The sequence below is a fragment of the Lepisma saccharinum genome, chromosome 16 (genome assembly GCF_977018435.1).
Source record: "Lepisma saccharinum chromosome 16, izLepSacc3.1, whole genome shotgun sequence".
Lineage (NCBI taxonomy): Eukaryota > Metazoa > Arthropoda > Insecta > Zygentoma > Lepismatidae > Lepisma > Lepisma saccharinum.
In genome coordinates this window covers 3,431,712-3,457,593 of record NC_139244.1, presented here as the reverse complement: position 1 = coordinate 3,457,593, position 25,882 = coordinate 3,431,712, and the positions used below count along the sequence as shown (strand labels likewise).

The following is a 25,882-nucleotide window of genomic DNA, read 5'->3' as shown; positions in this document are numbered from 1 at the left end:
CTTTCTTTTTTTACAGGTTCAGACATTCTACGAAGCGGTAGGCTACATGATAAGCGCTCAAGTGGACCAGGTGGTTCAGGAACATTTAATCGAGAAATACATGATGCTTCCGAATCAAGTGTGGGACGATATCATTAGCCAAGCATCAAAGGTAAGCTTGTTTTAACCTTACCTCAAAGTGAAATATATCTGTATTGTTGATATTGTCAATTTTTAAGGTGGTACAGAAACTGTTACAGGAGAGACGAGTATAGTGTATGCATTCGAGAGTATTACAAGAAAACTATGGCTGATGTATTGGGTATCGGTAGGATTTTATCTGCTGATACTTTTCTGGCATTTTAATCTTTCGTGTGGTCCACAAAAATGCCATGCAATGCTTTCGTTGAGTGTAATTATCCTAGAAATGAGAGAAATTCGAAGTTTCTTTTTATTTTCCACCAGTTTTGTGTGAAGAACTGGATTTTATCACACGACATTCTTGTGGACCCCGTGAAAGACCAAAACCGACTAGTGTCGGTAAAGTGCATTCCAGCCAATATTTTGTGATACCAATACATTGACATTTGTATCGGCTCAAGCCTAGTGTTTATAGTAGGGATGGATCAATATGAATTTTTTTGCTGTTACCGATAAAGTACCGATATTTACTGATCCGATATAGAATTCCAAATGGTTCATTGACCTCCTTAGTAAATGTACGTTACCAGATGAACCAAGTTTTTGCAGTGCCAAATAAGCTGCAAATTTAGACAAGTATAGAATGGATATTGTTTGTATCCACAAAAGTTATAACAATATGACAAATAGCACAGTATTGCACTAAATTGTAAGATATTTATAGATCTATATTGAATCGGTAAAATTATTGGTAGTTTTACCGATAAAACGATACACCTATATCAGCCAATACCGATTAATGTCTCATCCCTAATTTATAGATACATCAGATTGGCAAGTTTATCAACAATTTTACCAATTCATCTATTTTAGGCAATACCAATAGTGCACTGGTTGGTCTCTGTGTATGCATTTTCTTGCAGACATGCATGTGGGGCATTCCACAAAAAGTGGCCCTACCCAATATAAATATCAAAATGAATCGATCTGGAAATTATGTGAATGCATATAATTTGCATGTTTCAGCAAGAAAAATTACTAGCATATGTAGCTTATATGTTTCACAAGATAAGAAGTCGAATTTTGCTACGATTGTCACCATGAAAGGTGTAGTCTTGAAATTTGAGAAAGTTATCCCAGAATACTGTGCATGCTTGTCAAACAAATTAAAAATTCTCTCTCTTCTGTGGTGGTGTTTATTAAATATATATCGCAGCCTGCCATGATGAACTCTTTATTTACACTCGATTAAATAATGATAGATTAACAATAATACGGTCCTCTAAGAAGATCTGAGCAGACATTAAACTAACATGTGTTCATTGAATGCATTTCAAATCCAAGTCTTCTATAAACAACGTTTTATTACTTTTGTATGCCACACACTGACAATGCTTTTCACCCTTCTGCCTATTCCAGAATGTTGATGTTCTAAAGGACCAGGATGCTGTTAAACAGTTGGGAAGTATACTTAAGACAAATGTTAGAGCTTGCAAGGCTCTCGGACACCCATACGTAATGCAGGTGAGGAACTGGCCATACATAGGCTGTATTCATATGTAGTTGGAATGCAAGATTTGCATAATTTTTGAGTGCGTACTTACATCTTTGTGTAACATATTGCAGGAGTGCAGCTTAATTTAATTTGAAGTGTTCGAAGTAAAAGTGTACTTTTTTGTGTGTGTAAGTTGTTATCCGATTTCCGATTAGATTCAGTTCCATAAGGAGCATTATTTTCCAGAACCAAGTTAACACTAAAAAGAATTATTGGATGAATTTTTCAGGCAAGGTATCACTATATATGCTGAATTGGCATAATATGCATTTTTTTTATTTTGCATATTACGACATTGTCATGAAAGGTTGTCTTAACTTTTTCTTAAAAAAAAAAAACTTGCATGAAACTTTTTGAAAAACTAATTTTGGCATGGAATCAATTACCATGTATAAATAATAACTTTTTGGCCATATGTAGCAAAGCTATCTTAACAATTACATTGTATAAAAAATGTGAGAAAGGGGTATTTTACATGAACTTGAGGTGGAAGACTTTTTTAACTTGCTATATGCATGTTGAACACCTTGTATATAATCTGGTTGCGTTTACTTTCAGCTGGGGCGAATATATCTCGACATGCTGAATGTGTACAAGGTTATGAGTGAGAACATTAGTGCTGCCATCACGGTGAATGGGGAGAGCGTGACGAAGCAGCCGCTTATAAAGAGCATGAGGGTTGTGAAGAAGGAAACACTGAAGCTGATCTCCGACTGGGTTAGCAGGTCGAATGATCCACAAATGGTGAGTACATGAATTATTATTATTAGAGCCACATATTTATGGTGAATAGATCAAAATTTCAGTACAAAAACTGTGCATATTTCGGTATATAAAATGGCATATTGGGGTTACAATGCTGAATATACCTAAATTTGATGTAAAAACTATACTTGTTACATAAAATTGATTTTTCACATCTAGTAGCACATTTATAAAGTTATCAGAGTATTACGTTTATTCCTGTATAAAGGAGTCCATTTTTGCCTCTGAAACATTTACAGCAGAATTAATCAATTCATCACGAATCACATAACTGGCAGGATAATTCAGACCTCAGAAGGTGTAGTGTCCGTAAAGTGTTTTAAAGAGTTTATTTCGCATAATTTTGTGACAAAACATTGCAGCAATATGCACCTCACACCTTCAAAAACATAAAAAATGAACATCACGGTGTATTATTTTACATTTAGTAGTTTTCGTAAAAAAACGAAATATGCATGCCTCTACCTGTAAGATTGAAAAATTCTAAATTTCTCTAAATTTTTATCAAGTGAAGTACCTGTATCAGAACTTGTCCGTAACATGTTATAGTAAGTGTAATTGAATGTGCTTCTGTTTGCAGGTGCTCGAGAACTTTATCCCACCGTTGTTGGATGCCGTTCTTCTGGACTACCAGAGGACGAGCGTCCCTTCGGCTCGTGAGCCAGAAGTTCTTAGTACAATGGCTACCATAGTGAATAAACTTGAAGCTCACATAACGAGTGAAGTACCAAAAATTTTCGATGCAGTATTTGAATGTACCTTGGAAATGATAAACAAGGATTTCGAGGAGTATCCTGAACACAGGACCAATTTCTTCCTCATGTTGCAGGTGAGTTCCAGTTTCCCATGTCTGTGTTCAGTACACTGACATAAATATTTAGTCTCTTGTTATTGTTTATTCTACAGTCATAGATGGGTGAAAAGTGGTCCATAACGTCAGTTTTATTCTATCTTGGTCCCCCAAACTTTGTGGCAGAGTGGTTAGCACAACGTGCCATGATGACAGGATTCTCAGGTTTCAATCGCAGCCGGTACATGGGTGTTCTTTGTCCCTTCATCATATCATCACTAATCCTCATTGTCACGATTAGCAAAAAGTGTCGCTAATTTTTTTTCTACATAGACGTGTAAGGTTATTTTTTTTAAAAAAAGGCCAGTTTGTGATGTGTTTTTCATTAAAATTTGTTTCTTTTCCTATTAATTTTTGCGTTTTTATGTATAACATGAAAACTTCCCAGTTATAGAAGCTAGTTTTCCCAGTTCGATTAAATGTCATTCTTTTTTTATAATTTCCCTTAGCTTATAATAATTGTTAATGTTTTTGACAAAGTAGCCCACTTAGGAAATCATTAGAGCATTCTCTTACCGTCATTTAAATATTATTGGGGGGATAAGGGGCATGTTTTCGTCCCTGCTTCCTTGTGTTATTCACAAGGTTACGGTACAGTGGGATGCACAAGTAGTGCTCATCCTGGAATAGAATTCGCTTGGGGGATCTTTCCAGAAGAAATTTCGTAGGAAGTGGAAAATTATCAGGGGAGAAGCATCTGTTGTGTTGGAGGGGGGGGGGGGGGAAGGTTTCACAGAATGGTATTTTGAGGTGTCTGGGATTTTTTTTTGGCATTGTTAGGGAAATATCATGTGTTCGATTGTGTTCAAAGATTGGGGTGTTATCATTCAATGAACATTATATATTTAGTGGCCCGATGAGATTAAATAGTTTTCCAAATGGAAGAAATTTGGTCATTCTCACAAAGGTAAGCCTTAATTCATTAAAATGAAAATTTCTTAATTTTCCAGAACTAAAACAAAGAGAACAATTTAAGCATAGAAGGAACAGTAAAAACTCGTGTATAAATAACAGATTTTAAGTTTGTAACACTGGCCTCCCCGATGGCACAGTGGTATCGTCGTCACCTTGTAATCGAGGGGTCCTGGGTTCGATACCCGGTGGAGGCACATGGCACAGTTGTTCGGATTCCACTTTAAACTGTAGGTCCAGTCCCGATTAGCCTTACTGTGCATAGAGTGGACTTAAAACATCAACTCAAACCAAAACAAAGTTTGTAACACCAAATTGCAGTAAAAAATAACTTCGAAATTTAGGGAAAAATAAAATGAAAACTTAATGTCCCTATATATAGCTATATTACACCTTGAGTGGTACACTTGACTATTGTGCCACTCAAGGGTCCAAGTTTGATTCGTCACCTGGGCATCAGTTTCATCTTATTATTCCCCAACCTCCTTATAGCAGTTACTAGGGATGTGCCGAAGCCGATTACAGAAATTGACATATCGATATCGGCTTCGGCAAAAATCCGATGTTTAAACCGGTACAGATTATACTAGAGTTTTACCTCCCAATAAGTTTTATATTTTAGTTTTGTAAGATTTATTGAAAATTAGGTTATGATTCTTCATGATTGTAGATTTTTTGTAATAAAATTATTGCAAACTTCATTCAGAGGATAAAATTATTGCAAACTTCATTCAGAGGATCAACCTACCTCAAAATCAGAAATAAAACACTACATTGCTGAACCAACTAGTCCACGTGACCAGGATCTGCTGTTGTATTCAAAATTCAAAAATGAGTATTCAAACCTGAAGCAAGTGGTGAGAAAATACTCGGGATACCTGCTGCATCAATATTCAGTGAATGAGTGTTCAGTGTTGCTGATCAGATTTGCGATAAGAGAAGATGTAGGTTACTTCCAGAAGTGCTTCCAAAACTCGTGTTTCTAAAGTTGAATCTGGCAGCAGTAACTTTCCAACATTAAGAACAGGAATTCATTTTGAATTTCAAAGATCTTCTTGTGTACTAATGTTAAATCTCTTGAGAATCTATGTTCTTTTTAAAGGTTCATATAACCAGCTTTTGTAGATGCAAATTTACATTCACATCTCTTGAAAATATAAATGTACATAGCAAATTTATTTTTGTTTTGCTGAAAATAGCATCCCATTTCTGTTTAATAATCTTATGTATTGGAATCGGTTAAATATCAGCATCGGTTCCAAAAATGATCGGTGAGTACATCGGCATCGGTAAATTTTTAGCTTCGTCACATATACCCTTAAAGAGGAGAAACGTTTAGTACAGTATGAAAATAGAAATGCACTAACCGTAACCACCTAGTTTTTCTTGTAAATTTTTTCTCTGTCTCAGCATTATCAATTGGTACTTTGGGAGGCAAACGTGGTAGGAGCTTTGGTGCTGATCACATTGCCTTCACTATGTGCAAGGTCAAGATTTTGTAACATTTATGGAATGAAAAATCTAACATCGTGTAGAAACCAGGGTTTGTTTTTTATTAATAGTAATTTCTACATCTGCTAATTGCATTTTGTCTTTTCCAGGCTGTTAACAACCATTGCTTCCCAGCCTTCCTAAGTATACCTCCCGGTCAGTTCAAGTTGGTTCTGGATTCAATTATTTGGGCATTCAAGCACACGATGAGGAACGTGGCAGACACTGGTTTACAAGTAAGTCTTTGCACAGCATGGATCCTGCCATATACATTACTGTATTTTAGGGATGGGGTCGATTAATTGGTACTCTGTCAGTATCGGCCGATCCGATATATCGATAAATATCTTATAATTTAGTGCAAAATTCTGCCATTTTGTTGTAATTTTTATGGATAATCTCCATGCCCTTCTTTCAAAGAAAGTAAATGTCTTAAATATTCAACTTCTTTTGCACTGCAGTCACCTCGAAACACACATTAATTAAGGAGATCAATGAACATTTCATGTTCTTCAACATTACTAATTTTATATCGGATCAGTAGAATATCGGTATCAGTAAATGATATATTATCGGTATCGGCCAAAATTTCATATCTGCCCATCCCCTACTGTATTTATGTTTCTTAGAAAACAACATTACAATATCCAATGGAACAGCATAACAATGGATACTTTCAAGTCAATGAATGGCATCTTCGCATATGAAGTTACACTCTGTGAATTGTGATGGTGAAATCTTCAGTTCGGCATTTACACTGTATCTGAGGAAATTGTGCATTACCTTTTTAATGTGTCCTGCTTGTCCTCTGCAAGACCCTTTGCAACCTTTCACTTATATCCATTCTCAAGTGGCTCTTATTAAGCATAAAAACAAAACATAATGAACAGTTTTTTTAGCCCACTGTTATAATTAGCATATACCCCTTTTTTTAACTCGTAAGGTGATTTTCCACATGTATTCTGAAGGTTACATAATGGACAAGTGCGCAGACACACTCAAACATTTTGATTCATTAGTTCATTCTTCACACTTGATGAAATTGTGGTTGTTTCCTCTAACTTCTGAGGAGACAATCAGTGTTTATCTGAAGATCCCCATATTTTAAAATTTGTTTTTGGTGGGAAATTCAAGATTATATCACTACATTGTAAAAAGAAAAAATCTTAGTATGCTTCAACATGCTCTCTGATAATTCCTAGACTCTTACACTATTTGTGTTGTTAGATAAATGACAGCTTCTACGTGCTGCCAATGAAACAGTTTGGACCATCGAGTATTTGGCGTACAGGAATGTATTTTCTAAGGTCTTTCCATAAATAATTACTAGACACATTTTTGGTAAATAAAAAAAGCAAAATTTCGGTACAAAAACAGTCAATTTCGGGGTCAAAACCGGTAAATAAAATGAAGTTTTGCTGTTACAGCGGTGAAAAAGCTGCATATAAAATTACATTTTGGTTTTAAAAATGTGAATATAATCTCAAATTTGATTTAAAAACTGCACTTATTACACAATATAAACATATCCCTTCTAATAGCACATTAAATCATTACCAGAATATTAAGTTTATTCCTGTATAAAGGGGTCTTATGTTTGTTTCTCAAATATTTACAGTAGAATTAATCAATTTTCCATGAATTGCATAACTCTCAGGATAATTTGCAGTTTATTTCGCATTATTTCATGACAAAACAGGGTAGGAAAATGCACCTCACACCTTTCAGAAACATGAAAAATTAACATTACAGTGTGTTATTTCACATTTCGTGTTTTTGTCAAAAACAAAATATGCATGCCTCTGATAATTACGTATTTATTACATTAAATTATACATTGTTGTAAATGGTTACCATTTGATCTTATTTCATTTGTGTCTCTTTGCAGATCTTGTACCAGCTTCTCCAGAACGTTGCGCAACACGAACAGGCAGCTCAAAGTTTTTATCAGACTTACTTCACAGATATCTTACAGCATATATTTTCAGTTGTGACCGACACATCACATACAGCAGGTGAGCTATTGAAACAGGTATTTCTGGTTTGTTCTGAACCTTTCATAATTATTTTTTTTGGGGGGGGGGATGGATGAGCTGATGCATATACATCAATGTGTGCAATTAGTATCAAAAAGTATTGTTTGGAATTGAATCAGCAGCATCAGTCAGTACTTTTGTGGGTGAGAATGCATCATGCAGTTGGCAAGAATACCATGCGACCGCTTTGTCAAGTCAACATATCCTGTAATTCATGATTGGGAAAAGAGAGTCGCGGTAGTATATAAATACGGAGAAACTAGTACTCACTTTTATCCGCGAAGCTGTTTTTTCTTCTTTTTCGATTAATTTCAGTGGCCACTGCCACCATCCTCGTTGGAACTTGCTGCGCTGTTGCTTGGCGTGCGTCTTTTGTTCGTAGTTCTCTGGCTGCCGTTAGGTGCGCTGTGCGTCTTGGTACGTCGTCTGCTATTTCCGGGCGATAACTGCTGCAGTAGTGGAATCCAAGTATGGTGCGTTTGCCCGCTATCGATGTTTAGTTCGTGCGGGAAGTGCATTATGGCGTGCGTTTCCTTGATTTTGGTGTCTATGAGCGTGTGGGCAGTGTGTTTGACTCGAACCTTTTGAATTTTATGGCTATTGTATTTGATATGTCTAGCAAGACCAGTAGTGGGTTGGGCTTTTTTCGCATCTGCTAGGTGCTGTTGGATTCTTTCATTGACAGATCTGATGGACCTGCCGATGTAATGAGCCTTGCACTCACACTCAGCATCATATACACCTGGGTTGTCAAGGGGGGAGAGGAAGTACCGTTTGTGCTTGTTCAGTTTGTCAGTTATTTTGGAGTTGGGTTTGTGCGCTACTTTGATGCCAAATGGGAGAAGGGCTTTGGCTATGCGGTTGGAAGTGGTGGGATGGTAGGGGAAGGCAAACCATTTATATTGCTCGCTGGGGGTTGGTTGTGGCTGGGTTGCTTGTGGATGGGTTGATTGTGGTAGGTTAGGGTGTCTGACCTGTATTTCCGCCTTACTGCACCAAGTGGAGAGTTGTGATTCAGTGTAGCCATGCTTCAGGGCTATTTCTGTGATGGTGGCTATCTCCTCTCGTAGATCCTCTTCTTTGCCACAGTAGGAGAAGGCTCTTCGATAAAAGTTTAGCCACACATTGGCTTTTTGCTTAGGGGGATGGCTAGAGAGAGCATGTATGTACTGGTTGCCTGCATCCGGTTTTCTGTAGACGGTGGTTGTGAATTTGTTAAGTGCACGGCTGATGGTGATGTCCAGGAAGTTGATTTTACCAAGTTTTTCATGCTCTACGGTGAAGTTGAGCCTGGGGTGGATGCTATTTAGTTTGTTCACTAGGAGGTTGAGTTCTTCTGCCTTTTTATATACAACTATTGTGTCGTCCGCGTACCTTCCATATCGGATGTGTTGTAGTTCTGGAGTGTGGAGTATCTCTTTTTCAGCCAGGTGCATGACGATGTTGGCTAAAGGAGCTGATAGCGGGTTGCCCATCGCAAGGCCCTCGGATTGGTTGTAGAATTTATCTTCAAACTGAAAGTAATTGTGTTTTAGACAAACTTCCAATAGTCTGGTTATCTCTTGTACCTCTAGGGCCGGGATTCTGTTAGTTGTCAGCCATCTTTCCACCGAACGCAGTGCTAGGTCTGACAAAACAAACCAGTTCGTAATCATGCACAAAGGTGATTACTCCACGAAAGTGATAGACAAACTAAACAGTGACTCGTACAGTGTCATCAAAAAAGACCCCACAGACAGGTACAATAGAATTGTGAAAAATGCAGTGAAATCTAGTGCCATACTTAGTGAACAAGACCACAAATTCCTCCTCAATCCCCACCCTTCACCTGCCATTGCCTATGGCATTCCTAAAACTCATAAACCTGGAATCCCCATGCGACTTATAATAGCTGGCTTCAATTACCCCACAGTTCACCTAACAAACTGGCTAAAAAACAAAATATCTCTTTTCAACCACAAACTTACATACGTGTTCCGCAACAGTGCCGATGCTAAAAATCTGGTAACTTCAATAGTGCAAGCTGACAGTGCAAAACTAGCCAGCATTGATATAGTAGATATGTACAGTTCAATCCCCATAGACCTAGCACTGCGTTCGGTGGAAAGATGGCTGACAACTAACAGAATCCCGGCCCTAGAGGTACAAGAGATAACCAGACTATTGGAAGTTTGTCTAAAACACAATTACTTTCAGTTTGAAGATAAATTCTACAACCAATCCGAGGGCCTTGCGATGGGCAACCCGCTATCAGCTCCTTTAGCCAACATCGTCATGCACCTGGCTGAAAAAGAGATACTCCACACTCCAGAACTACAACACATCCGATATGGAAGGTACGCGGATGACACAATAGTTGTATATAAAAAGGCAGAAGAACTCAACCTCCTAGTGAACAAACTAAATAGCATCCACCCCAGGCTCAACTTCACCGTAGAGCATGAAAAACTTGGTAAAATCAACTTCCTGGACATCACCATCAGCCGTGCACTTAACAAATTCACAACCACCGTCTACAGAAAACCGGATGCAGGCAACCAGTACATACATGCTCTCTCTAGCCATCCCCCTAAGCAAAAAGCCAATGTGTGGCTAAACTTTTATCGAAGAGCCTTCTCCTACTGTGGCAAAGAAGAGGATCTACGAGAGGAGATAGCCACCATCACAGAAATAGCCCTGAAGCATGGCTACACTGAATCACAACTCTCCACTTGGTGCAGTAAGGTGGAAATACAGGTCAGACACCCTAACCTACCACAATCAACCCATCCACAAGCAACCCAGCCACAACCAACCCCCAGCGAGCAATATAAATGGTTTGCCTTCCCCTACCATCCCACCACTTCCAACCGCATAGCCAAAGCCCTTCTCCCATTTGGCATCAAAGTAGCGCACAAACCCAACTCCAAAATAACTGACAAACTGAACAAGCACAAACGGTACTTCCTCTCCCCCCTTGACAACCCAGGTGTATATGATGCTGAGTGTGAGTGCAAGGCTCATTACATCGGCAGGTCCATCAGATCTGTCAATGAAAGAATCCAACAGCACCTAGCAGATGCGAAAAAAGCCCAACCCACTACTGGTCTTGCTAGACATATCAAATACAATAGCCATAAAATTCAAAAGGTTCGAGTCAAACACACTGCCCACACGCTCATAGACACCAAAATCAAGGAAACGCACGCCATAATGCACTTCCCACACGAACTAAACATCGATAGCGGGCAAACGCACCATACTTGGATTCCACTACTGCAGCAGTTATCGCCCGGAAATAGCAGACGACGTACCAAGACGCACAGCGCACCTAACGGCAGCCAGAGAACTACGAACAAAAGACGCACGCCAAGCAACAGCGCAGCAAGTTCCAACGAGGATGGTGGCAGTGGCCACTGAAATTAATCGAAAAAGAAGAAAAAACAGCTTCGCGGATAAAAGTGAGTACTAGTTTCTCCGTATTTATATCCTGTAAATTATGCAAAATCCATGATTCTCGTGTGAAAATATGATTTTTTTTCTTAAAACTCTGGCAAATACCTATGATAAAGTTCTAATGGAAAATTTATAAATATTCTGAACTCTTTGAAGTAGGAAGGGGAAAAATTAATCTGTACTCTTATCGGTATCAGCCGATATGTGCATATTGGTGTAACGGTAAAATTACTGATAAGTTAACGGATCATATATATATCAGTATCTATAAATATCTTAACAATGTAGTGCAATGTGCCATTTTGAGCAAATTTGTAAATAAGCTGCAGTAGCTCGGTTGTTATGGCGTTCAACTAGCATGCAAGAGAACCGGTTCCCAGCTTGCCAACCCAGCATAGTATGAAGTGAGGAAACTGGGAGGTAAAGGCAGCTAGGAATGTGGTGCTAATCACATCACCCCCACCTTTGGCCATGATCAAGAAAGTGTGGGGTCCTAACTCCACACCCCCTATAAGCCTTCATGGGGTGGTGCAAAGCACTTGGGAGCACTTTTTTTTTTTCTTTATTGTGCCATTTTGTTACAACTGTTTTGGATATAAACATATAATTTCCATCCTGTACTTTTTGAAAGAAGTAAATATCTACGTATGCAAGTTCTTTTGCATTGCAAAAACTTGGCTTATGTGGTATCATTTATTTATTAAGGTCAATGAACCATTTGGAATTTTATGTCTGGTAGAATATTGATATTGACCAAAATTTCATATCTGTTCGTCCCTAACTTTGAGTTGTTACAATTTTCAAGTACTGTATCAGCATGGTGTCAGTCCTAATTTATTATATTTTTATTTTAATTCATTTTTGAACAGTACATTTTTTAAATTTTGATTTCTGAACATTAAACATTGTGTGCCATTGAACATTTAGACTTAAAGGGAAGTTATTTGTGTCCCCCTCCGATTTCCATGAAACTTGGCAGGTGTATAAAGGGGCCCAAAGGAAGAAATACGTATTTTTTTGTTTCGGCTAAAAACTGTTTTAGGGGCAACCCCCCCCCCCCCCCCTTCAGATGTCAAGATGAGGAGAAATTGAAGTGGGGATCTGACCTCTTGTGTCTCCTCCGATTTTAATGAAACTTGGCGGGTGTATAGAGAGGCCCCAAAGGAAAAAATGTTTTTTTTTTTTCTAAAAAAAACTGTGGGTCAAAACCCCCCTCAAATGTCAAGATGAGGACAAATTCAAGTGGGAATCTGACCCCGAAACCACGTAAATATGGCATAGGAAGAACACACACATATAATTGGAACACACACAGCACAGAGCTGTGTTTGCCAGTGATATGCACTTCATATCTCAAGTGTCTCACTTGTGTATCTGCCAGTACTATTAGCACAGAACTTCAACCGCCATTGTCCTTCACAATATTACTTGCGTTTGGTACCAACAATCCTACAGTTGTGTGCTGCGTGTGTTCCAATTATATGTGCGTGTTATTCCTATGCAATATTTATGTGGTGTCGGGTTCAAATCCTCACTTAAATTTGTCCTCATCTTGACATTTGATGGGGGTTTTGCCCCCTAAAACAGTTTTTTAGCCGAAACAAAAAAAAACACGTATTTCTTCCTTTCGGCCCTATATACACACACCTGCCAAGTTTCATGGAAATCGGAGGGTGACACTTAGATAACGTCCCTTGTTAGTTAATATGTTGAAACATTACAAAACTGATGTGTACATTTATTTAGAAGTTACTTGATAAGGTCAGGAAATTTGGTTTGTCAAATTAGTGGAATCCCTGTTTCTCTCTAGCCTTCTTAAACCCGAAGGTTCATGGCTGCAGCAACACAGGCCTTCCATCTTTCCCTATCTTGAGCAAGTTCTACTGTTTCAGCATTTATAACTGTTTTAAACATTATTCATATTAGTATCAGTGAGACTCGATGTTGGTATCATTATCAGTTCAAACGACTTCACTTGTTATTGTTCTTTTGTATTACCCAAATTTCATGTTACTTTTTTCAGGTCTGACGATGCATGCAACTATTCTGGCGTATATGTTCAGCTTGGTTGAAGTTGGGAAGATCACGGTTCCTCTCGGACCCACGTCAGACAATGTGCTCTTTGTCCAGGAGTTCGTGGCCAGCCTTCTCCGTGCAGCATTCCCCCACCTCACGCCCAACCAAATCAAAATCACCGTGCAGGGACTTTTCAACTTCAATCAAGACATACCTGCCTTCAAGGAGCATCTGCGTGACTTTCTCGTTCAGATCAGGGTAAGTGTTCCAGTTTGAATTGAGCCCGTAACCCATATTCGTATTTGACAGAAGTGGTCGATAGTGTGGTATTTGTGAGTGTAAGTCAAGTGTAGTATTGACATTCTCACGTAGGTAATATTCACATTTGGGATGTAGCTGTATTTTGACCTGTACAGGTACGTGCCAAAAATTAACATTACTTGTGTGAAAATGTTGGCATGTGGTGAGAGTTATGTTTTGTTCACATTGTTTACATTCATGATTAGGGAGTGGCTTATTTTGTTAAAATCCTATTTTTTTTCTGTTGCTTCGGAAATCTGCCATACTTGGTAGGAGGGTGGTGCAGACTAAACGTTTTGGAAAACACTGCTGTAGACATGCCAACGTTCATGGTGGAGTGGTTAGCACACAGTGCTACAATGACAGGGGTCCAAGGTTTGAAACCCAGCCTGAGCATAGGTGTTCTTTGTATCCCTTCATCAATTTCATGACAACCTTGTCGAATGTGCCAATTGTAATTTCCCCAAATAGAGTTTTAATCTTCCCAACGAAAATGTTTTTAGCTTTTTGAGATCATACCTTACACATAGAGGCACATATTTTTGGTAAATAAAAAAGCAAAATTTCAGTACAAAAACAGTCAATTTTGGGTTCAAAAGCGGTAAATAAAATGAAATTTTGCTGTTATAGCAGTGAAAAAGCGGTTTATAAAATGACATTTTGGTTTTAAAAATGTGAGTATAATCCAAAATTTGATTTAAAAACTGCACTATTACACAAAATAAACATATCCCTTGTAATAGCACATTAAATCATAACCTGAATATTAAGTTTATTCCTGTACAAAGGGGTCCATTTTTGCTTCTCAAATGTTTGCAGCAGAAGTAATCAATTTTCCGTGAATTGCATAACTTGCAGGATAATTGTGACTTCAGAAAGTGTCACGTCGGTATATAAATGGTAAATTTCGTGTTTAAGAGTCTATTTCGCATTTTGCAGTTCGTTTTGCATCATTTCGGGACAAAACAGGCTAGGAAAATGCACCTCACACCTTTCAGAAACATGAAAAATTAGCATTACAATGAGTTATTTCACATTTCGTGTTTTTGTCAAAAACTAAATGTGTATGCCTCTACTTATACACTGTTTCCGAGGAAGTTTTCAGATCAACCTTACAATTTTAATGTGTTGCTTTTGTTCTGTTCAGGGCCCTTTACAACTTACACTTTTAACCTTTCTCAAGGGGGTCTTTACACCCTTTTTGAAACTTCAATGTAAGGTAATTTACTCTGAAATGAAAAGTAAGCTTATTACAGTAAATAACCTACTTCTGCGTAATCGCCCAACATATCTTCAGATACAATGTCAATGTAAGGGTTTTAGATAAGTGGAAATACTTGGAAGGGTACAGAATGGCTTAACCTGCAGAAGCACCCAAAAAATTTCAATCAATCAATCATTGTTGCGATTAGCTAAAATGGCAGAAGAGCGACACTAAATAACATTTTTTATAAAGAAGGAGAAAAATGTGATTGCTTAGCTACTACCAGTAAATTACCATTCAGCCAGGGCTCGACTATGTTCTACAATTAATTTAACTATGTTCTACAATTAAATTGTACTGAAGAAGTTCATCCTGTAATCGTAACTTTCTTCTTTCGTAGGAGTACACGGGGGAGGACGACTCAGACCTATTCTTGGAGGAGCGAGAGCAGGCTTTGCAGCAGGCGCAAGTCGAGAAGAGACGTATCCAGATGTCTGTGCCTGGCATTTTGAACCCACACGAAATGCCAGAGGAAATGCAAGACTAATCGCAGCTTTATTTGCACCGGTGATCACTGCTGCACCTATCGTGTATGGTTGATGAGTTGTGCGGTGTGAGGGGTGTCATGCTTAATTGTATTTATTGAGTGCAGTGGGTAAGGTGCAAACACCACAAAAAATGTGTTATAGTGCCCTCTGTGAGGTGCGGTATGTGTGTGTAGGATGCAAGTAAAAATGTTGACTGGAGAAAGAGTAATGTCCCCATTCCTCGATTCTAAGTGAAACTGATGTGCTTTTTTTTATTTGAAAAATACTAGCTTAAGTCATGTCTACTTGAGTAGGAGGTTATAATTAATTGATGTTTGTATTATGGTTGAAACATTTTTTTTCCCTGCAAGTTGTAACTGACGCAAATTTCTGTAATGACTCTCAACCTCATTGATGAATGACACCCTTTGTAGGGGATATAAGGGTTACTGTAAATTTGTAGCATCCCCACCTCTGTGTACAGAGATAGTTACAGTTACTCTTTGAAAATTTGAGTTACCATGGCATTTGCATCTTGGTTTTTTCTTTTGTATTTTTTTCTGCTTGTTGGCCTCCCAGTTTCATATTTTTTTGTATAAAAATGTATAGCTTACGTTATTTGCACTCTTTTTTTTTTGTTTTTTTGTGCAAGAATGAGAATAAACTCCCCCTCCCCCCCTTAAAAGAGAATGTGACTAGAGCTGTTGGTGTAGATGCTAGCGAGTGTCCCGTTTCCAAGATCTTGCTAGATAATGTTAATGGCGTAACGGTGGATTCCTGATTGTGTACAACTATATACTGTATGCTTGAGCTGTTAAAAATAACAAGATAGTCTTGTGTTAATGCTAGAATGGAAGAAAGAAAATCCATATATTCCTCCTTGTGCATTGAGGCATATATATTTTCCTTTTTTTTATGTAAGTGGAAAAAAAAATATTAAATTTGTAGAATGTGTGTTGATGTAAATTCCTTTGAGGAAAAGTGAATTTCAAGGAATCCTCCCTTTTTGCTCCGTAATGGGGTGCGTCTGTTTATAATATAAAAGAAAGTCATTGAATGTTCAAACAGTGTTTTTCTTTCTTTCTTAATAGCACAACACAGATAGTGTTCATTCGTTTTTTATACAACTTTGTACAGGTAATTAAGAAAAAATCAGTCTCCGTGTGTGATATGTATAATGTTGAGATACTACATCAAAGTTGGTGTGGGCATTCACCCTCGATGTAATAACTTTGTTCCAAATTCAACAATTGGCTTTGCAACACCCATTGTAAACACTTTAATTCGTATGGTCCTTTGTTCACTGTTTTTTTTCTGTCGTGGGTTGAATTAACATGCATATTGGAGGGTGAACAGTTTGTGTACCTTCCATGACAGTGTAATCCAGATCTTCACCCAGTTATTGTAGCAAGCAGTGTGTCTGTGAGCCCACCAGTTGGTGCCCTGACTTCTTTACTTCTGTTGTAAGAAGCAGAGAACAGGTGGCGTGGGCTGTGTGTTAAAGCTTTTACAATTAGAATGCTCTTTGTGAGGACTAAGTTAATAAAAATTATTTTACAAAGAAGATGAGTGTCTTTTATTTACCCAAACATAAAGCCAATGTATGGTTTAACTTCTACCGAAGAGCTTTCTCGCAGTGCACAAGTGAAGACCTGAAGGAAGAAGTTACCATGGTTACAGAAATAGGTGTTCAGAATGGATACACAGTGCACCAACTCTCTACATGGAGGAGCAAAGCTGAAATGCAGGCACGACAACCTAATCAAAACCACCCAAACAGCTGCAATGAAACAAAATGAATTGCCTTCCCTTACCAGCAGACAAGATCCAACCGCCTGGCCAAGACCCGGAAACAGTATGACATGAAACTTGCACACGAACCAGTGAACAAAATAGCCAGTGTCCTACACAAACACAAGAGATCTTTCCTTTCACCACTTGACAACCCAAGAGTATGACGTCCAGTGAGAGTGAAACTCGCATTACGTTGGCAGATCCATAAACGAACGCATACAACAGTACTTAACCGATGAAAAAAAATCCCAACCAACTACCGGGCTAGCAAACCACCTCAAGTTACACAGGATCCAAAAAGTTTGTCAGGCGTACAGCACACACACTGATTGACACTAAAATCAAGAGAGACATGCAATTATGCACTTTCCACATATCTGAATATCGGCAGTGGTCGGGCAAATCATGTTTGGCTCCCGCTCTTGCAACAACTTAAATGTATCACATGCAGCAGACAAAGTGGCTACACCAGCACTCCTAGCGGTAAGCAAGTAAACAACAAGAACCAGAAGTCAACACAACAGTGAAACAAGTTCCCAAGTGGATGTTGGCAGAGGCCACCGAAATTAATCAAACATTTCCAAGTAAGTTTCGCGGAAATAATTTAGTAACTCACTCACGTCGTCTTAACCACATTTTTATTCCCCCCAACATGAATAAAGAAGTTTGCCCTGTTGCCACATCGGAGCACAAACTGTGTTCAGAGGTTTAAGGGAACGAAAGATCACATAGAGTTGTTGTTTTTGTAAGCCATGTGATACAAAGAGTATTGTTGTTTTTGTAAGCCATGTGATACAAACAGTATTTGCTAGAAAGATCAGGGATTCCAATTGTATGCTCCAGATAGAGGTCGGTCTGACACTCAAACTAGGCACTGCAACCCAGTTGACGTTGCCATACAGTGTGTGGGAACCAGCAAATTTTGTCCCGCTCTGTTTTTTTTTTCCTCACATGTGGCACCAGAGCAAATCTGCCCAACTGCATATTTTAATGGCTGTGTGCTTAGTCGATACGTTTCAAGTATCAAATAGAAATTCTTCCAACATTGTAAAACTTGGTTAAGTGAGATTCTAAGTGGGAGCTTTAGTTAAAATATAGTAACCTTCTTCCAGACATATTCATGTACACTAATTGGGTGTCTTGACAAGCAGGCAGGGAAGAGATCATATAACAACTGTGTTCACAAAAATTGTTGCGATTTCTGCCATTGCAGGGAAAATATCAAGAATTTTTTTTTTGACACCAAAACATTTAGTCTTGCAATTTCTCTGCAATCTAATACATTTTCGGAGAATCTCAGTTGCAGTGTTTGTAAATATTGACTTACTACTTGTAACACATTGTGTTCGGCTAGCGATAAACCAAAATCTGCTTACGAAGCCAAAATATGCCCCCACTGTTAAAAATAATTTATTAATATTACATTAAATTTCGGTCAAGTTGTTACAGAGTTGGCCCTTACCAAGAATACAATTAAATTATAGATGAAAAGAAGTTGTATTTTTTTATTTTACGTTGCTTTTCTGTACTTTTGGCTACATGCAAGTATAAATGAGTATGTATGATGGTTACAGAGGAAATGCGCAGGTTTAAGTGTTGAACCTGGAACCATAAGCACCGATTTCTTCAGATATTTTTTTTTTTTGGGGGGGGCAAAACTAAAGAAAGCATAAAAAACATATTTTTGCAATGGGGCAATAGTAGAGACTAAAGAATAAATACACTTGGATTAATCTTTGAATAATTGTTAATCTAGCCAAAAAAAATATGCACATCAAAGTTTTCTGAGCTTGACAAAAAAACAATATTGTGATTATATAAATATGTAACATAGTACTTTTTGTGTAACTTATTATTGAGAATTTGATTATCATAATCTGTTTCTGTACTGTAATTTTTTCCAACAATCCTTTGAGTGTTTAATATCTGCACACATACCTACACTTTATATACACAAACTTAATTTTTTAACTTTAGATATGCATTGTATAAATGATGTAACATTAGCCACAGTAATGCAGTATGAAATAGAACAAACAAAGTTCACTAATCCTGATTAAATATAAGAGTGGCATATTGGAAAACATGTTTTCAACTTCTAGCTGACTATTACTAAGGGAAACAACACTCGATTAAATATTTCATGATCCCTTTAGCATCAATATTATCCAGTTTCCATACCGACACAGTGCCACAGAGTTAAAATAAAGCTAGCACACTAGTCTTTCTGCAGTTCTTAAATTGATGTCCTAACTATGCACCATGGGTACTGGTCAGAACATGGAATATCTATAGCATATTGTTTATAGATATTTTATGAACTTGCTAATGAAGAAAATATAATAAATTAAAAACTGATTAATGTTTCATTATTCATTTTACCGTCCTAGTTCGATAAATAGTTCAATTTACACAATTAATGTTCCACCAAATTGTTATCATAGTGGTATTTTCACAAAGTATTTCTAGTTCTCCGAGATTGGGAGAGGATTGGGCCACTTAAATGCCTTTGCAGACACGAAACCATGCTCCTTATCATCCGGGGCAAAGACAGCCTCTGTTTTATTGTAGTTATTCTTCTCATGCCAGGCACGTATAGAACTACATTTCTGGATTGGCCCGAGCCAAATGTTTTACATGTAATAATAATAATGTTTAATTAATAGGTTCATAAGATCAATATGTCTAATAAACCAATTAAGTTTTATATAAGTGTTCGTAAACCAAGTTAATGCTTACATTTTTGGCTTTCTTCTATCATTTTACCTGTCTCCGTTCTCCTTTCTCATTCCTGAGCTCAAGAACATCCACCCACCACAATTCACTGCTAAATGAACAAAGACGATCAATTTGTTTTCTCTTTCAAATGCAAGTGATAGCCAAAACATTCCAAATTTGGTGCCTCAGAAGCTGATAAGGTGAGGTAACTGATACATCAACAATGTATGGACAATGGAGTTTAAAGTAGCTTACATTTGTGCAGAAAACAAAGTCACCTGTCTCTTTTTCGATGGACTGGCGCACTGAAGAACATTAGGACTACAGTATTTCCATGCTGCTTCCTCTATTCTTGCTCGTAATAATAATGTACAGAAAGCGTAATATGCCTATTTCAGAGCAGAATCCTGCTTAATTTCCCTAAGTCTTATGAAATAATTTATGGAATTTCCATCACGCAAATAATATTTTGTGACGAAATGAAATTGTGTTGAAAGTTACATGTTGTGCCCTTTATAGGAAAGGGGGGGGGAACAACACCTCTGGTTTCAGCACCCCCTGCCTGGAACCTTCAGTGCTGGCAAGCTAGTCACCCAACATACCTGACCACCGATGCCTGTTTTCACAATAACGTTGTAATAACTCGGGAGTAAAATGATCCGTGGGTCAAGGTAATCCTCGAGTAACGATCATCTTCTGTTGCACCAACGTGTAAGCTGCGATGGACATAGCGAGTCACGAAACTCTGGATGTACCCTAGGAGAGAAGCTAGCCTCAAAGCAAGTGCCTAAACGTATACAGATGGAAGTGCGTGATTGGTCACTCCTTTCGAGAAGGCGTGGTCTGGAAGGAAACAAGTAAAGGATAGAAGTAACAGTACCTGGACATTGGTAACCTAAACAGTGACAAGCAAGGGGCATGAGGAAATTTCAAGCACGGAATAAAGATTAGGATAAACATATTTATGTGAATAAATGTTGATAAGTTAGTGCAGCTTGCAATCATAGTAAGTAGTGTTACAGCTATATTTGTTTATATGCTTCTATCTCCACGTAGCATTCACAGACGTTTTTCCATAGCTAATGTTTACATGGCTATGGGCTTGTGGATGTATGTTTATGCTTGTATTGCATGGGCAATTTTGTAAACTATGTACGCAGAGTATGTACAGGAAACATCTCCCAAAGTATATATGTAATAAGATGCTCTATATTTATCGCTTTTGAGATGTACAGTTTGAATCTATGACGTCCTATTTAACATTCATTTAGTTTTGAGGTGGTACTTTGCTGTTTGCGGATGGCAGCCATTACTCTGCTGCACGTGGGCTTACTCCACTTTTACTCGCCGATCTCTGAGGTTAAAGTTGACCCTCCTTTTACTGCCAAGTTACTCGGTGTTTCTGTTGGAGCAACAGATAATCAGCCGATTCGTGGGCAACTCTGAGTTTACTCTTACTCGCGAGTAAATTGATGATGGTGCAAACGGGCACGAGACGTTACAGTTGGGTTATGTATTATACAGGTTGATTCAAGAAGAAGCAGCAGGTTGCAAATCTTAATTGTGGAGACAGTACAAGATATACAAAGTTGTGCTGTGCATCACTGGAGAGAGAAATCAAAATTTTCTGAAGTCAATATGAGCACAGTGTGATGCAATAAATGTTGAAATGATAATCAATTTCATTCCCCAAATGCTTTAACTGGTCCAGTTATAGACTACACAACCAGAACAATTCGATCCTTCAGAGCATAGATTTGTAGGTAGAGGTGGGACGTAAATTTGCTTGTGGTGTAGTGATTGCTTGTTAAATTTAACTTGGCATTGCACTATGGAATTGCTTGGTGAACTACCAGCATGCACAATGAATTCGCCTGACTGCCATGTTGCTCCAGCACTCCCGTATGGAATCCAGCGAAAATTCTAGCAGGTTATTAAAAACTTTGATTCTTGCACTTGGCTTTTTTTTCATTTTTTTTTAATCCAAGTCAGGAGACACCTTTTCCAGCATCAATATTTCTTTTTAGCTGGAACCGGAACTAGTGTACATTAATGTTACAATGTAATAAGGGAATTAACTATCAGAGTAACAAAATCAACAGCAACTTTCGCATGGGGACAACAGAAAACTTCTCATTCCCCAATTTGCATTCTCATGAACAAAAATAATGCATTGAAGTCTCGGATGGCAGCTGACACATAGGTTCCATATTCTGGCATCTGGATTGGATGTGATGCAAAGGAGACTTAAGCTTTCTGTGAATATGTGAAGTGCCTTGAAGGAGGCGCAGAAGTTGTTAAACAGGCTTAAAATATCCAAATTTCATTGTATGGTATCTGATGGTGGATATTGACCAACTCAAAGTGGCGGCCATGCCAGTCGCTGATTGTTCGAATCCTGTGGGTCAATGGACTGTTGACAATATTTAGTCATATGGAGTCTGACTTTGTTTCACCACATTCTCCGATGACTGCTGTGGAGAAGATGAGGCGACTGTATGTACGTACACACACTGGTAATGCATAACACATGTTTGCATTTTTAATATGCTCACAATGAAGATTTGTAATCTGCTGCTACTTTTTTTTTAATAACCCAGTATATTGTTAGTAAAAAAAGTAAAGTAAAGTTCTCCCCTGTGCTTAGCACCACGCCATGAAGGCGTATAGGGGGTGTGGGGGTAACGCCCCACACTTTCTTGATCCGGTCATGACTGGAGGTGATGTGATCAGCATCACGCCCCTGACCCCCTTTACCCCCAGGTACCCATGTTATTCGACGCTGGGTGGGCGCCGGAGCCGCTTCCATCGTTAGAAAAGTTCCCGGATTTGAACGGGCTGGGGATCGAACCCGGGGCCTTGAGCATGGTAGTCAGACGCGTTACCGACTGAGCCACCGCGGCCTCAGTATATTGTTAGTGGGGAAGTCAATCCCAACAAACCCTTCTCCCCGTGTATTACCAGAATATTTATTCTCTAGTTGTAGGGTGGAGAAAGATTAACACATGTTTAAACTTTTTGAAGAATGTTGGTTTTAATGCTTTTTAAGAAATACCACTCCCTACTCAATGATGCCATTTTTTTATGAATAGTAGGCCAAAGGGAGTGTGTTACGACAACTACCACCCCCCCCCCTCCCTCGGCACGCCGATGAATATAGTCATTTTGACAAGAAGTGGATCGTTCCTTCGGGTCTTATCCACAACGTCGTCGAAAAAACAACGATTTTTCTTTGTTAGTGTGAAGTTTCAGAGCAGATCTGCACTTCTTTTTTTTAACCATGGCAGTTTTTGACATTTTCAGCGCCGCTCTTACAGCACAGTTGCTTTCACCTTCCCTTCCCCACGCTTTTAAATTATGAATAAACTACCGCAATAGTTCGTGCGACCTGCAAGTTAATTTTTTAAAAGGTTAAAAATATGTAAATAAATAAAACGCACGTGTTCACCGAAGCAACTAATCACGCAACTAATGTTGTCTTTCCGCATCCCGTAAGGTTATTCTAAAACTCGTGTTAACAATATTCTGCTTGGGAAGTTAAATGCTAGTTTGATATCGTTTTACATTTGTTACATCATGTAGATCCTTGAAAGCAAGTGAAATGACAATTATTATCAAGACATGCATAATTTCTGACATGATTGTTGCAATTCGTGTTATATATCTGTCAGGAAGGATGAATGACATTCCATCCGCATTCACTTTCTCTCTTGTGAAACTCATTAATTCTTGCTTGGAGAACTTCGTTACTTTCGTAGGAAGAGTATTGTGATGCATTAAGAAAAGAATATTAATAAAATAAGGAAACGAGAATGTTTAGCAAAATATGTGCCGTCCTCGACCCCTTCCAAAGATAAAACGCTTGTAGCGACATCTGCAAGGCTTTTTCCTGCAACTGTGTTTCACCACGTAATAGCCCAGGGGGTGCTCGTTGCTATGTGAAGTACGTATGCATTACGTCATCTGGGAGGATCGGGTTTGACGGTGCTCGTTGCTATGTGCAGTAAGTTTGGTGCGGGGTACATTTAGCTACTAACACGTCGCAAAAATCGGAACAAGCAGGTTATTGATTTTGTCGCATGAGATATATTTTTATTGTATTATTTCTCTTGAAATGAGATTGTTTTGTTCATTCCACCTATAATCATGCCTAATTGTGCAGTAACAAGCTGTGAGAATTATAACCAAAAAACTAAAGGAAGTGATATAAAATATCATAGATCTCCGGCTGATAATCGTGTAAGTAAACAGTGGATTCGTGCTTGTGATCGAGAACATAATATTAATATTAAAAATACGAGAGTATCCAGTGCCCATTTTTGTAAAGAAGACTATGTGCGAGATCTAAGAGCAGAACTTCTGTGTTTGCCAACAAAAAAAGTACTGAAGCCAACTGCAGTGCCATCACTAAAATTGAAATAAGGAAACGTTCCTTAAATAAGCTAAATACTATGTCACCGAAAAAAATAAAAATAGACGTAGGTACAGAAACTCCTAGCAATGTTTCGTTGTTGGAAAACACTATTCATCGCTTACAGAAGAACAACACACGTTTACATAAAGAAATTAATAAGTTAAAGATTACGAACAAGCTCTTGCAACTTGCTTTAACCAAAAAAACTAAACAAGTTCAAAATCTTCAACATAACCTAACCGACAATGTAACAAGAAAACTCACGAATATCTTGGGGAAAGTGTGTAATGAAGAGATTATCACCCTGCAATCTAAACTTGCGCCAAATTACGAATTCAAAGGACATAATTAATTCTTCAGAGAATAGTTTTTCTATTAACTCTGCTCTGTCCATTTAATTGATAATCATTAATTAGATTTAACTTGATGTTCACTGACATTAGGTTAATAATGTTGATAATTATATTTCTCCCTTGTACATGTGACATTTAGAACAGGTTAAGATAATATTATATATCTGAAGCATAAATGAAAATATAGCAAATAAGTTACAAGAAATCACAATGAAGGACTGTACAAGGGTATGAATCGTTAAATAGTAAAATTTCATTTTTGGACTTTGTCTTGGATTTTCCTATTACATTTCCAAATACATTTTAGTCGTCTATAACAAGGAAAAACTATTCTATATGCCGAGCTCGTGGCACAAGTATATAGTTCGTAAACTACACCACAAAGAGCTTACTGCTTTAAAGAAAATTTTCCACGAAAGGAGAGTATGACATCCATTGTTTACACTGAGTAGAAAGGTACAAAATCATCCACATTATATTTGTGAAATATTAAATTGAACGAAGTAGTAAAACTTCATTAATGGGCATTATATTTATTTCATACAATGCTCAATATCGTGTACATAATGTTATAAAACCGGAACATACATTTTATTCAAGATGTATAATTTCCTTTACTGTCGTTATAAGGCAATTACGTGACATTTTACTATCTTGTCTTCGCGATTAGCCCAAAGTGGCAGACAAGCGGAGTGAAACAAATAAACAAAATAAATCTATGAAACGATCATTTCCTTTTTAACTCTTTCATTCATGCAATTCTTCTTTAGCATGTTAAAATTATAGTATACTATGATTATAGAATGAAGACATGGTAAATGAGAACATGCGCAACTATCTTTGTAACACATCGATCAGAAAGTTTGAAAAGTATGGATTTTCACAATACGTTTGCGAGTTTTCAATTATGTTACTACTAGTGCCTCCCCGATGGTGCAATGGTAGCGTCGTTGCCTTGTAATCAAGGAATCCCGGGTTCAATGCCCGGTGGAGGGACATAGTAGTTCGGATACCACTTTAAACTGTAGATCCAGTCCCGATCAGCCTTTCTGTGCATAAAGTGGACTTGTTGAAACACCAACTAAATCAATCAGTCATGTTACTAATCATTAAAGGAATGCCTCAATACCATCCCGAAGTTTCGATAATTAATAATTCCCCCTCCTCAAAGTAATAAAACACTTTCCCTCTCTGAACCTTGCATAGAAATTATAGCGGCCGTTTGCTTCGGCCAAGCCCCGAACGAACATAACCGAAGGGGCACCGAGCATAACCGATCCTCCCATAAGACGTCACGCGCTCGTGCATGATCGGCAATTTTCGGATGGCGCTACCTTATAGTATATTAAGTTACCTTGGTAATAGCCCACAGATTAGAAATAGGTTTAGCCC

General features: G+C 38.0%; 1 protein-coding gene across 2 annotated transcripts in view; it reads left to right on the top strand.

The window, feature by feature from the left end:
- emb (exportin-1 emb) overlaps window positions 1–16,769 on the top strand; it is a 43,489-nt gene extending 26,720 nt beyond the window's left edge. For both annotated transcript variants that reach the window (XM_083137591.1, XM_083137592.1), the window contains exons 13-20: window positions 17–151; window positions 1,540–1,644; window positions 2,234–2,419; window positions 3,021–3,269; window positions 5,804–5,929; window positions 7,582–7,708; window positions 13,188–13,438; window positions 15,085–16,769. In XM_083137591.1, coding sequence (XP_082993717.1) covers window positions 17–151; window positions 1,540–1,644; window positions 2,234–2,419; window positions 3,021–3,269; window positions 5,804–5,929; window positions 7,582–7,708; window positions 13,188–13,438; window positions 15,085–15,231 — 1,326 coding nt within the window. In that variant the 3' untranslated portion in view covers window positions 15,232–16,769. The remainder of the gene's footprint in view (window positions 1–16; window positions 152–1,539; window positions 1,645–2,233; window positions 2,420–3,020; window positions 3,270–5,803; window positions 5,930–7,581; window positions 7,709–13,187; window positions 13,439–15,084) is intronic.
- The last annotated feature ends 9,113 nt before the right edge of the window (window positions 16,770–25,882 follow it).